Source organism: Mytilus trossulus, chromosome 14 (assembly GCF_036588685.1).
Source record: "Mytilus trossulus isolate FHL-02 chromosome 14, PNRI_Mtr1.1.1.hap1, whole genome shotgun sequence".
Classification (NCBI taxonomy): Eukaryota; Metazoa; Mollusca; class Bivalvia; order Mytilida; family Mytilidae; genus Mytilus; species Mytilus trossulus.
Window position 1 is genome coordinate 44,604,107 of NC_086386.1, and position 12,052 is coordinate 44,616,158.

Below are 12,052 nucleotides of genomic sequence, written 5' to 3' on the forward strand. Positions count from 1 at the left end.
TGGCATGCAATATTATATTGACTTCATTTCATAATTGAATATTACATAAGCTTCTGTAATAGATAAGGAAGTGTTCTCAAATTATTAGTGCAACAACAGTTTTTTTTTTAATTAACTTCAAAAAAGAGGAATTACATGATATGAAAAAGTCCTAGTACATTTGTATTGTACATCAGGAAGTATAAACTCATAATATCATATTGAATTTTGAGGACAAACATAAAATATTTCCCATGAGCTGACCAAATTTTCCCACAAAAGGGGGTTGGGGGGAGGCTCACACTTGTTTCACATCTATTTCCTAATGTAACAGCTGCTTAATCTTTAAGGAAAAACATGATGCTCAGTTGCTAAAATTAAAGATTTTTGTCTGAAAAAAACTGGAATTGAAGACACATAGATAAGTACAAGGCTATCAATTTAATATTTCTCACTATATTTCAACTTAATTTATTGTACAGAAGTGGAGTAATTTGGACTGCCAAACAAGAAAGCCAAGTGAAGTATATCAAATACTCTAGGAATGGGGCTATAAAGTATGTGACTGTCATACAAGATAGAGGAATAGCTAGCTATAAAACAAGTTTTCCTCAGAGTTTGGTATTTATGTTTGTTTAACTTTTTAAATTCTTCAATTTTCAGTATATGCTATACTGTGTAGGGGTGCCCATATTCGCCGGGGACACAATTTCGCCGTTTTATGAATTTGAGGTATAAAAACTTCAAGGGATGGCTGAAATGAAAAACATATACCAGTAAATGATATTATATAACAAATATAATTATTTTTTAAAACTGAGACAAAATTGCGGCACCTACTGAAAAGGACCGAAAAATGGACAACGATTTTCGGCCAATTTCATGAAGAAAATACACGAATTCAAAGAAATATTTCTTAGTAATTCTCTGTCTGAATGCCCTAAATTTCAGTTCTTTTAACACCTTTGAAATGTCTGCTATTCATCTATAATGAAATTGATTTGATCAATGTTGTTTAAAGCTGCGTTTTTTTGGTTTTAAATAGATATGTAAAAACGGCGAATATGTGTCCCCCATTGACAAAAAATCAGGAAATTTCAAACACCCTTTAATCTAACATTTCAGATGATTATATTCAAACAAACACGTTTTCAAGCTTAATAATATTTTGCGTTTGAAGTTATCTTCATATAGAAATATCAGTATACTTCAAAAACATTTAGACCTAAACATAAACTGTAGAAAACATGAAAAGATGTGGCGAAAATGAGCACCCCACTCCATTTATTATTAATATCTAACATTGAATTTTGGTTAAGTTATGCAGGGATAATTATACTGCTATATAATAATAAAACTTACTGTAGTTCAACTAAATCATCTTTAAACATCTGAAATCAAAAGTAGAATAAACTATTAACATGTATTTCAATAAAATTGTAAACTGAAATATACCAAAACATTAAAACTAGAACTTAGCAGGGCACAGCTTTTTATGACCGCGCAGAGGTCGAAACCCTGAACATTTGGGGCAAGTATGGACACAACATTTAAGATTGATACAGCTCTGAATTTGGATTGTGATTAAATAGTTGACACAACATAGGTTTCTGACACAGAATGAACGTGGTCTAAGAACTTAAACTTGAAAACTTAAAATTTTTAAATTGAACATTTACCTATTATGGTCCAATATCCAAAATCTAAATACATGATTAGATACAGCATATGATAGAACCCCAAGAAATCAATGTTTGAAGAAATCATGTAATGTTCAATTTTAGACCCTTTAGACCTCATGGTGGACCAATTTGATAACCGGGCCCAAATATTAAAAATCTAAATACATGGTTAGTTTCAGCATATCAAAGAACTCCAGACCTACTTTAGCATTTTAGAATACATAATTGAAATAAAATAAATGCTAACAAAAATGTGTCCATATAAATAGTACATGGATGCCCAACTCACACTATATTTTTCTATGTTCAGTGAACCATAAAATAAGGGTCAAATTTTTCAGTTAAATTAGAAAGGAAAGATCATATCTTAGAGAACATGTGTACTAAGTTTCAGGTTGATTGGACTTAAATATAAAAAAAATACCATGACCAAAAACTTAAACCAAATCTTTAACCTGAATTGGGAAATAGGGCCATTAGGTGGACAAACAATTGAATGAATGGATGGACAAAAGAACAAATGGATGTACAGACCAAAAAAATATAATGCTCCTTAGTTGGAGAAATGAAAACAAAAGGGATAAAGAAGTAAAATAACAGATAGATAGTATGTATACCAATCAATTCTATCGGTATTTTTATCCCCAAAAAAATCTCCTTTTTAGATGCATACATGTACCGATAATTGGCATGTTTTAATAAGAGAAATATACAGCCAGTAGAAAAATATACTGAAGTTGCAAAAAAGTACAAATGTAAATTAAAAGCAAATTGAACATTGTACTGTAAGATTTAAAATAAAAACAAAAGTTATGGTTAAAGTTGAGAATGGAAATGGGGAATGTGTCAAAGAGACAACAACCCGACCAAATAAAAAAACAACAGCAGAAGGTCACCAACAGGTCTTCACTGTAGCGAGAAATTCCAGCACCCGGAGGCGTCCTTCAGCTGGCCCCTCAACAAATAGCTGTTATAATGTGCTTTCAGAAAAATAAAAATAAAAATTGGATTATAGATTTCATTTTCTTTTCATCCAAAAATTAGGATTGGTACATTTCTTATTAAAATTGGTGTCATTTGGGTTATCACCCTTTAAGGCTAAGTTTGAAAAAATGAATTAATCAAACAAAAAGTTATTATGCATTGGTAAAAAAACAGTCATAAGTAAAAGATAAATCACATTATCCTGTGTAACTAATAATATTGGTAGTTTGTTTTTTTAAATTAGATAATAAAACAATATGAATGAATTGTGTTCCTTGCTAAATAAGAAGTTCATTTAAAGAATATAACCAATAGAATTCCGCTATTTCAAAATCCAATATGGCAGAAATTGTTTTGGAAAACTGAGAGTACAAAAACAATTGTCGATTACCATTCATAAATATTGTAATTTCCATTATTATCAAGGATTATCCCATAATCAATTTCTCATTAACAGCTGATTATTTTTATAAAACTCACACACTCCTTTGTCTATTTCATATATTTTGATAATTGGCTTCTCTTTTAATAACTTTGGAAACAAAAACATAAGTAACTGGAGGCTCCAAGTATGTCGATTTCAGTCTTTGTGACTTAATTCTAAATCTTGGTGTATAGTTTTCCTCTATTTATCAATAGTTTTCAAGATACTGTGAATTCATTCATTTTCATGGGTACCAATTTTCTAGATTTGATAACAAATAGATTCTTTGAAACTTGATTTTATATGAATTTGGTTAAATATACTTACCATGAAATTACATCTATACAAACTGATAGATTTAATTTTCACATCAGCATAAATGTGGAGTTAAAATCTTATAGGATTTAGTATAGTATGTTTTATTTTATCACCTTGCACTTTCAAATGTTAATTGTTCAATTTGTTCAAAATTCTGACTAGTTGAACAGTTTGAATTTATATAACAAATTGCAATTTGGTCAGAATTTTGAAAGAGTTGCAATAGTCAGAGAGAGACACTAATAGTCAATTTACTGTACACAAAACATCAATTATTCATTCGCTGTTCTATTTTAAGCAATGTTGGTAGGCTGCTGAGATCGTCAGATATATCATATTGTACATTTACTCAAAGGATATTTGTGGCTAGGTTGGGTTCAAATTGACCCAAAATGTATACATATATAGAGCAGGGGAATTTTGTAAAAGTTAATGGACAGCAATGGACAGCAGATGGAGGAGGTCAAGTGATGAGAGTAGCTGACACTGATATTTTGCAAAAATATTAACAAATAGTTTTATTTTGTTCTCCAATACAAAAAAGCTGAACACTGGAAAAGTGAGAGCATCTGAACAACAAAATTATCAAACTGAATGAATACTTGATTATTTTTAATTGTAAACAATTGTCACTTTTCATTCATAAATACTATCATTTCCTTTATCCTCATGAAGTAAATCATTTTCTCATTAGCAACTATTTATTTATGCAAAAAGCATTCATTGAATTAATCATGCCCTGGTCTATTTTATACATTTTTTAAATACATATGTCAAAATGATAATTAGCACCTCTCTTAAAAGGATGTTCGCTCCCCTCCCTAAATTAAAAGGTAGAAAAAAATTACAGGTCAGAGTACTTATTCTTATTAAAAAGAACAAGGATTTGATAAGATTTTCAAAAATTGCTTTTTATACTAAATATATGTAATCAAATTGAAAAAAAAGTATTGGCACTACACGGATAAAGCTATTTATGGAATCTGAATATCTGATATAAAATTAAAAACAGGAGTAACAAACATCCTTAATTCCCTACAACAAAAACAAATGTGAAACAAGAATGTGTCCTCAATACACGAATGCCCCACTCGCACTATCATTTTCTATGTTCAGTGGACCGTGAAATTGGGGTAAAAATTAGAAAGATCATATCATAGGGAACATGTGTACCAAGTTTGAAGTCGATTGGACTTCAACTTCATCAAAAACTACCTTGACCAAAAACTTTAACCTGAAGCGGGACAGACAGACGGACGGACGGACGAACGGACGCACAGACCAGAAAACATAATGCCCCTCTACTATCGTAGGTGGGGCATAAAAAATGTGAAAACATTAGATACCTTAATTTTGATAATTTAATCTTGAAGATAGAATACATATAGTCAAACAAATAGCCGTAGAGGATATATAGTCAAACAAATAGCCGTAGAGGATGTGAACTTTAGGGGCTTAAATATTATCTTGGTGTTTATTTAAGTTAAAGTAGAGTTTTTGTAAATCCAATAAACTTCATAAGATAATAAGAAATTGAAATGAGTCAATTGATGAGTTCAGTCATATAGAATTATTTAAAGATCCTGATCTTATTATTTTTTATCATCTTTGCTGTTTACAAATACACTTATCCTCTACGGTTTTTTCAAATGCCATGACAATGACTTATATAGACGTATTTACACTTGTATGCAAATTTGTCCTCAAATAAGTAGAATCACACAGGTTCCCGTAAACTTTGACATAACAATTCAAAAAATTTGACGTCACAATAATAAAGAGATTGTTGCTTAACGTCATAAGGTTAATCGCAGGCGATCTAAAGTCATTTGAAGACAAAATACGAAAAGTGTAAATACGTTTATAAGGAGTAGTGACCATTTTAGCTATGTTAACTTATTTTAAATTATATGAGATGTATCAAATAGAAATCAACCTTATGCAAGTTATACATGCACATATATGTTTTTGTTCATGGATTTTCGAGTTTTGAACATTACTCAAAGATGTGTCACGGAACTTTTCTATCCAAAATTCATGTATTTGGTTTTGATGTTATATTTGTTATTCTCATCCGATTTTGCCTAATGCTTAGTCCATTTCTGTGTGTTTTACATTTTAATGTTGTGTCGTTGTTCTCCTCTTATATGTAATGCGTTTCCCTCAGTCCATGGATTAAGGAGTTTTGAACAGCGATATACTACTGTTGCCTTTTTCTTTAATTGATTTTTGGAACACTCAAGTACAAAATAAATGTTGAATAGCGTTTTTTTTTTTTATGGTTCTTTAATCAACAGTAGCAGACTTTGTATTATAGAAATTTAATCAAAATAGGTTCACAGATGTATTGATATTCGTTTCCATAAAAAAAAGTAGAATCGCAAAAATACTGAACTCTTGAGAAAATTCAAATGGAAAGTCCCTAATCAAATGGCAAAATCAAAAGTTCAAACACATCAATGGAAAGGATAACTGTCATATTCCTGACTTGGTTCAGGCATTTTCTTACACAGTTAATATTTTGCTGATTAGTTTTACTGAATCATCAATTGAGTTATAATACAATAATACATGTACTCTATTTATAATAACTTCCAAGATATTTTGAATTCATTTATTTTCATCGTTAACAATTTTCATAGATTGGAGAAAAATATAGATATTTGATTTTCATTGCCAAAGATTCATTCCTATGAGAAAGGTATGTGTTATTGAATTCTTTGTTTTATCAGACTTCAGTTATTTATTCCAAATATTTCATTCTTAGCAATGATTACGAAATGTTGGTAAGCAGATGAGATTGTCAAACATATTTTGTTAAATAGATACTCCAAGGATGTGTGTGGCTAAGTTTAGTTTAAACAATATTTCATTTTTCAAAAGTGCATAAAATACAATTATACAACAGATTAAATACTGAGATTTTGTAACAATAATATATAAATCTGTCTTCCTTGAAGTTGGCTAAGTTTCCTTCAAATTGGTCCAAAAATTACAGAGGAGAAAATTGTTGTAACAGACAACAATTGACAGCAGTAAACTGAGGAAAGGTGAGGAGAATAACTCACATTGTCATTTTGCAATTATAAATAATAAAACTGGAAAAGTGAGAACACCGATTGAAATGAATACCAAGTACTTTGAAGTGTAAACAATTGTCACTTTTCATTCATAAATACTATCATTTCTTATCCCATCATGGATAAATCATTTTCTCATTAGCAACTAATTATTTATGAAAAAAATCTGTCATCAAATTAGTCATGCCCTGGTCTATTCAAAAAAAAATTAAATACATTTATGTCGAAATGATAATTGGTGTCGCTCTTAATTATTTATAACAAAATCAAATTTGAAATGGTAAAGAAGTAAGATATTTACTCACCAATGCAAACATACATGACATAAGATTTAATATAAGCTACTGCTCCCTTATACATATTCTGGTGTTTACTTTTGAAAGTAGAAAAATATATCTTGAAACTACAGGAGATCAAAGAATAATGATATCATAAGTATCAGAATACCAATATCTACCAATCTATAAATGTAAGGAGGTGAGGTTTGATAGCCAATGAGAATATTTATTATTCACAAGTGTCCAAATGATGTGAATCGACATTTTTCATGTCAAAGCTTTTCATAGCAGACTATACAGACCAGGTTTTTCTCATAGTTGAACACAGTATGGTTGCCTAGTTTTTGCTTACATCTACTTTGTTTGAACTTTGGTGGAAAGTTGAAGGCCATTCAATGACCTACAATTGCTTATGTCTTTGACTTTTAAACTAAGGTAAATAGTTGTTTCATTGCAAGGCAATCATACCACATCTCCTATTTTTTTTATAAATAGTAAGTGCACAAGTAGACTTCCTCTGGACTCTAGTGGACAGTCTTAATGGTAATAATGATTTATCATGTATCTCCTATAGTTTTCAGGTGTAAACCAAATAGTATATGCTTTTCTCTCTTACTTAAATCAATTCTGGCCATGTCTGTTAAATGATTATATGAACTACTGCAAAAGTCATGAGGAATATTTAGGTAATTATACAATCATACTAAAAGATAGATCCAGTGAAAACCCTCAGAGGCTAATTTAGGGGGGTGGGTTATTTGGGGAAATTTTGGTTGGTAATATTGGGAATCACTGAAGTGTGACAGGAGTATAGGCCCCTTCTATGCAGTCCTAGGCAGTCAGTGGGCCCCCACTTATGAAAATTTTTGGATTTGCCACTAACTCGAATGATTCAGTCCTTATATTCAACTGATCTACAATCAACACCTGGCAATACCATAAAATAGATCGATTACGGGGAGGGACTGAATTACTCAAGGTAATCTTGTGATGACACTTTGCGTACAAGGATCTGATAACACTCTTCCCAACTTTCTGTTTAAAATAACTTTCGAAATCCACTAGTTTTCTGACCAGGTATAAAAAGCAAACAAAATTTATGATCCCATAGACATTATTTTTTTTAAATACATCTGATAGAGTACTGTGGATTCATTTATTTTCATGGGTATCAATTTTCGTGGATTAAAGAAAAATTGAATATTTGTGGATATTGAATTTTGTGGTTTTACCCAAGTCTGCTTACAAGCCTACAAAAAAAATGTATTTTGTTGGGTTTTTTTTATTTGGTGGTTCACCTAAACCCATAAAATCCACAAAGATTGGTATGCAACAAAAATAATGAATCCACAGTATAAGGGGAATTTTCAAATACCTTTGCAAATATAGAAAGCATGGGAGACAACCTAAATAGTTAACAGTGTTTGTTCATATGCTCAAACATCTCATAAATTTCATCTATGCAGATGCATGCATTTAAATTTGTATTATTCTAAACAAAAAAGTGTCAGAACTAAACATTTTTTTGTCATTGTTTAAATGACATTAAATTATACCAACTTTTTACCTAAAAATCTTGATGAATATCTTTAATATTTTAATGGTTAAAACTTTAAATTTTGTAACCAACTCACTAATCAAACATAAAATTCATGTGATGATAAATTTGATTTAAAAAATTTAGGACAAATTTAAGCCGTTAGCTGTACATGCAATAGCAAATGGCCTTTGTAATGTTGTCCTAAATTTTTTATATCAAATTCATCTTCACATGAGTTAGTGTCAAAATCTGAACTGTAAACCTGTTAAATATTATGGATATTTATACAAGTGCATGTACTAGCAATTTTTAAAGGTAAATTTACTTTTTGGTCCAGTTCAATTGTAATATTCCTTTTGTAACAAAAGCACATTCAAAGGGAGATAATTCAACGAGCACCTGAAACAAGAGGCTCATATAATGTATAAGCTTATGAACTGTAGCTACACAATAGCATGTCCATCATATTTAATGCAGAGTGTTTTGAATATTTTCAAATTACTTTTTTTAACCTTGTTATTTCAAACAAGAAATTATTTGCCCTTTGCAAGTACCTCTTTCATCTAATATAATGTCTTATATGATTTATAAACCGAGGATTCCTTCACCTTAAAATTAGACTGTGATATTCTTCTTTACATAAGATACTCATATCTGAATTCTAGTATAAGGAATACTGTAAATTAAGAAATTATTGTGAGGTTTTTATTAATGGTTATAATGTGACTGGTTGGGTATCGCAATAATAACCAGCATTCTAAAATTTGATATATATATTTGTTTGTAGATTGTCCTATAATCGCAGTAATCAATCTAGCAGTTTTATTCATTCTTCAAAAATCCCCATTATAAATGCAATCTGATTAAAATCCAATGTTGTAATATGGAGAGTATCACAGGTGAAAAAAAACAATGATTTTTATGAGATTGTCATAAATGCATGCAATACCTAATTACTGAATTACAGTAATCAAAACCTATCTGTTTTGTAGCTGTTTGTTCAATGTTTACAACTGATCACAATTATTTTATCTACAGTCAGTGATACTGGAGACAAAAAATTGAAAACCCAAAACCAAATACACCCTGAGCTGGTAAAACCAAAATGGACCAGAAGCAAAGTTAAAACCTTGGGAAGGATTCAAACATTGCATGTGGGGGCATTCCTTAATCCAAAATCATTACCAAACTCTTTAATGTTACAGCTAAAAATATTTTATCATTACATACTGAAGAACTGTGTATCTAAAATAACATCTTTTTAACTGTACATTAGATTTATTATTATTTGTAGGATACCAATTTTCGTGGAATAAGTGGGTATGGATACACCACAAATTTAAAAATTCAATGAAATACACATTTTCTAAAGGATTCTCCAGATTTTGGCATATCCACAACAACAAATATTTGTATAAAATTGGTACATAAAAACCAGATGCTATGCAGGGTGCTGTTTTATACGACAGCAGAGGTAGAACCCTGAATGCTTGTGGCAAGTATGGACACACCATTCAAGCTGGATTCAGCTCTGAATTTAGATTGTGATTAAATAGTTCACACAGCATAGATTTCTGACACAGAATGAATGTGGTCTAATAAACTTAAACATTTTTTGTTTGCTTTTGAAAAACTCACTTTGGAATATTAATCCTCTAAAAAAATGGTTTGAAGAAATTTTCTTTTTATTTCTGAAATCTGAAAAATTTGAATGCCCTCCAATTTTTTTTATTCACCCCCTTTCCCTCATTCCAAAAGTGACCTCAATTCAAATTTCTAATGAAGTTTGCAACAATAACTACTCATTTAAATATATCATAAAATATTAAAATATATAATGTCATGGTTAAAATTAAAATTAATTAATAATTACTTCTAAAAAAATAAATGGGGAATGTGTCCAAAGAACAGAAGAGAACAGAAACGAAAAACAAATCTTCAATTTTTCCACCTGTAAAGGGGCATAACCCTAGAATGGTAATCAAAGTGCTTGTAATCACTGAATGGCAAAGATTGTTTTAATTTTTCAGTTGGTAGTAAAAGTGAATGTTGCATTGTATATTGTATATTGCATTGATTTAAGTTGATTCAACTACTATTGTGGACAAAGAAAGATAACTCCAATTTTCAAAGAATAATAATCATGGCTAAAAAAAAAAAAAAAAGCTTCATCAGCAACATTTTATATTGGCAAATTTCCAATGAAGTTTATTAAACTTAAGTTATTGGCAAATTTCCAATATACATAATTTAAAAGCAATTTAGGTGAGATAAACAAAAAAGCTTCAACAGCAACAATTTATATTGGCAAATTTCCAATGAAGTTCATTAAACTAAAGTTATTGGCATATTTCCAATGGAATTTATTAATAATAAAATATTTGGCAAATTTTCATTATACATAATTTAAAAGCAGTTTAGGTGAGATATTCAAATGAGTTTCAATTACTAACCTTACACTGCTTTTTAATTATGTTTTGTACTTAAGGTGGTATGGGTGTCTTTCGCCATCTTTGATTGTAAAAAACAGAGAATCTGAGGTCCATATTTTAAATCAAATAAGGAAAATTTGATGCAGAAATGCAGATATTTCATGTGAATTTTCATTCAAAAGAACCAATTTATAAGAATATAACTTATAAATATTAATTATTTTACAAGTGTAGACTATTTTTGGTTGTTTTTGAATATTTTCAAATTGGCATTTTAAGGGGAGGTAACTCTAAAACAGTGCATTTTCTGAAGGAATCTACATGAAATATTCCTATTTTTGTCTTTTAGCTGGAAAAAACTTACGGTGACCCTATCTTTTCTTTTGATATTCTAAAAGCATTGTCTGAAAGCAATCTTTTCCTAATTAATTTTACAATACTCTCATTTTGTTTAGTGTCTATTCACAAAATGGTGCTTTTTCCATACAAAATGTGTCATTTTGTCACCTCCTGTAGCTCGAGAAAATGTGCGGTGACCTTTCATTTTTATAATATTTTGAACATGTTTCAATAGATACTACATTTTGATAAAGTATGAACAAATTCTATCATTTTTATTTTAGACTCCAATACCACCTCAAGTAATTGTCCATTAACCTGGAACCCTTTTCCCCCTTTTTTGCACCTTATTCCTGAGCGGTTTAAACCTTAACTCCAGAAGAAAATTTGTACCATCCCTTTGTGATGTTCCAATATCTTTTGTAGTCATACACCTTGTGTTTAAATTGCATAGATTTCTATTCACTTATACTCCAGTTATTGTGCGAAAACCAAAATGAATGCTAATTTGGGCCCTTTTTTAGCCCCAAATTCCAAATTTGTTGGTACCAAAACTCCCAAAATCAATCACAACCTTTCTTTTGTGGTCATAAATCTTGTGTTAAAATTTCATAGATTTCTATTTACTTATACTAGAGCTATTGTGCGAAAACCAAGAAAAATGCTTGTTGGACCCTTTTTTGGCCCCTAATTCTTAAAGTGTACAGACCAAAACTTTCAAAATTAATTCCACCTTTTTTGTTGTTGTCATAAACCTAATGTGTTTAAATTTAATAAATTTCTATTTACTTATACTAAAGTTATATTGCAAAAACCAAAGGTCTTCAGACAACCATGACGACGCCAACGTCACACCAATTTATGACCGCAAAAACTTTGCTGTCATATAAAAATGAATCCACAGTATTGTTACTTCAGAAATAATTGCGAGGTTTTTATTATTGAGGATAATGCGACTGGGTGATTATTGCAATTATAAGAATTGGCATTCTGATA

The 12,052-nt window shown here is 30.1% G+C and overlaps 1 protein-coding gene across 1 annotated transcript in view; it reads right to left on the reverse strand.

The window, feature by feature from the left end:
* LOC134697354 (COMM domain-containing protein 5-like) overlaps nt 1-12,052 on the reverse strand; it is a 31,883-nt gene that overhangs the window by 13,443 nt on the left and 6,388 nt on the right. Inside the window, exon 3 of the mRNA XM_063559578.1 lies at nt 1,342-1,370. Coding sequence (XP_063415648.1) covers nt 1,342-1,370 — 29 coding nt within the window. The remainder of the gene's footprint in view (nt 1-1,341; nt 1,371-12,052) is intronic.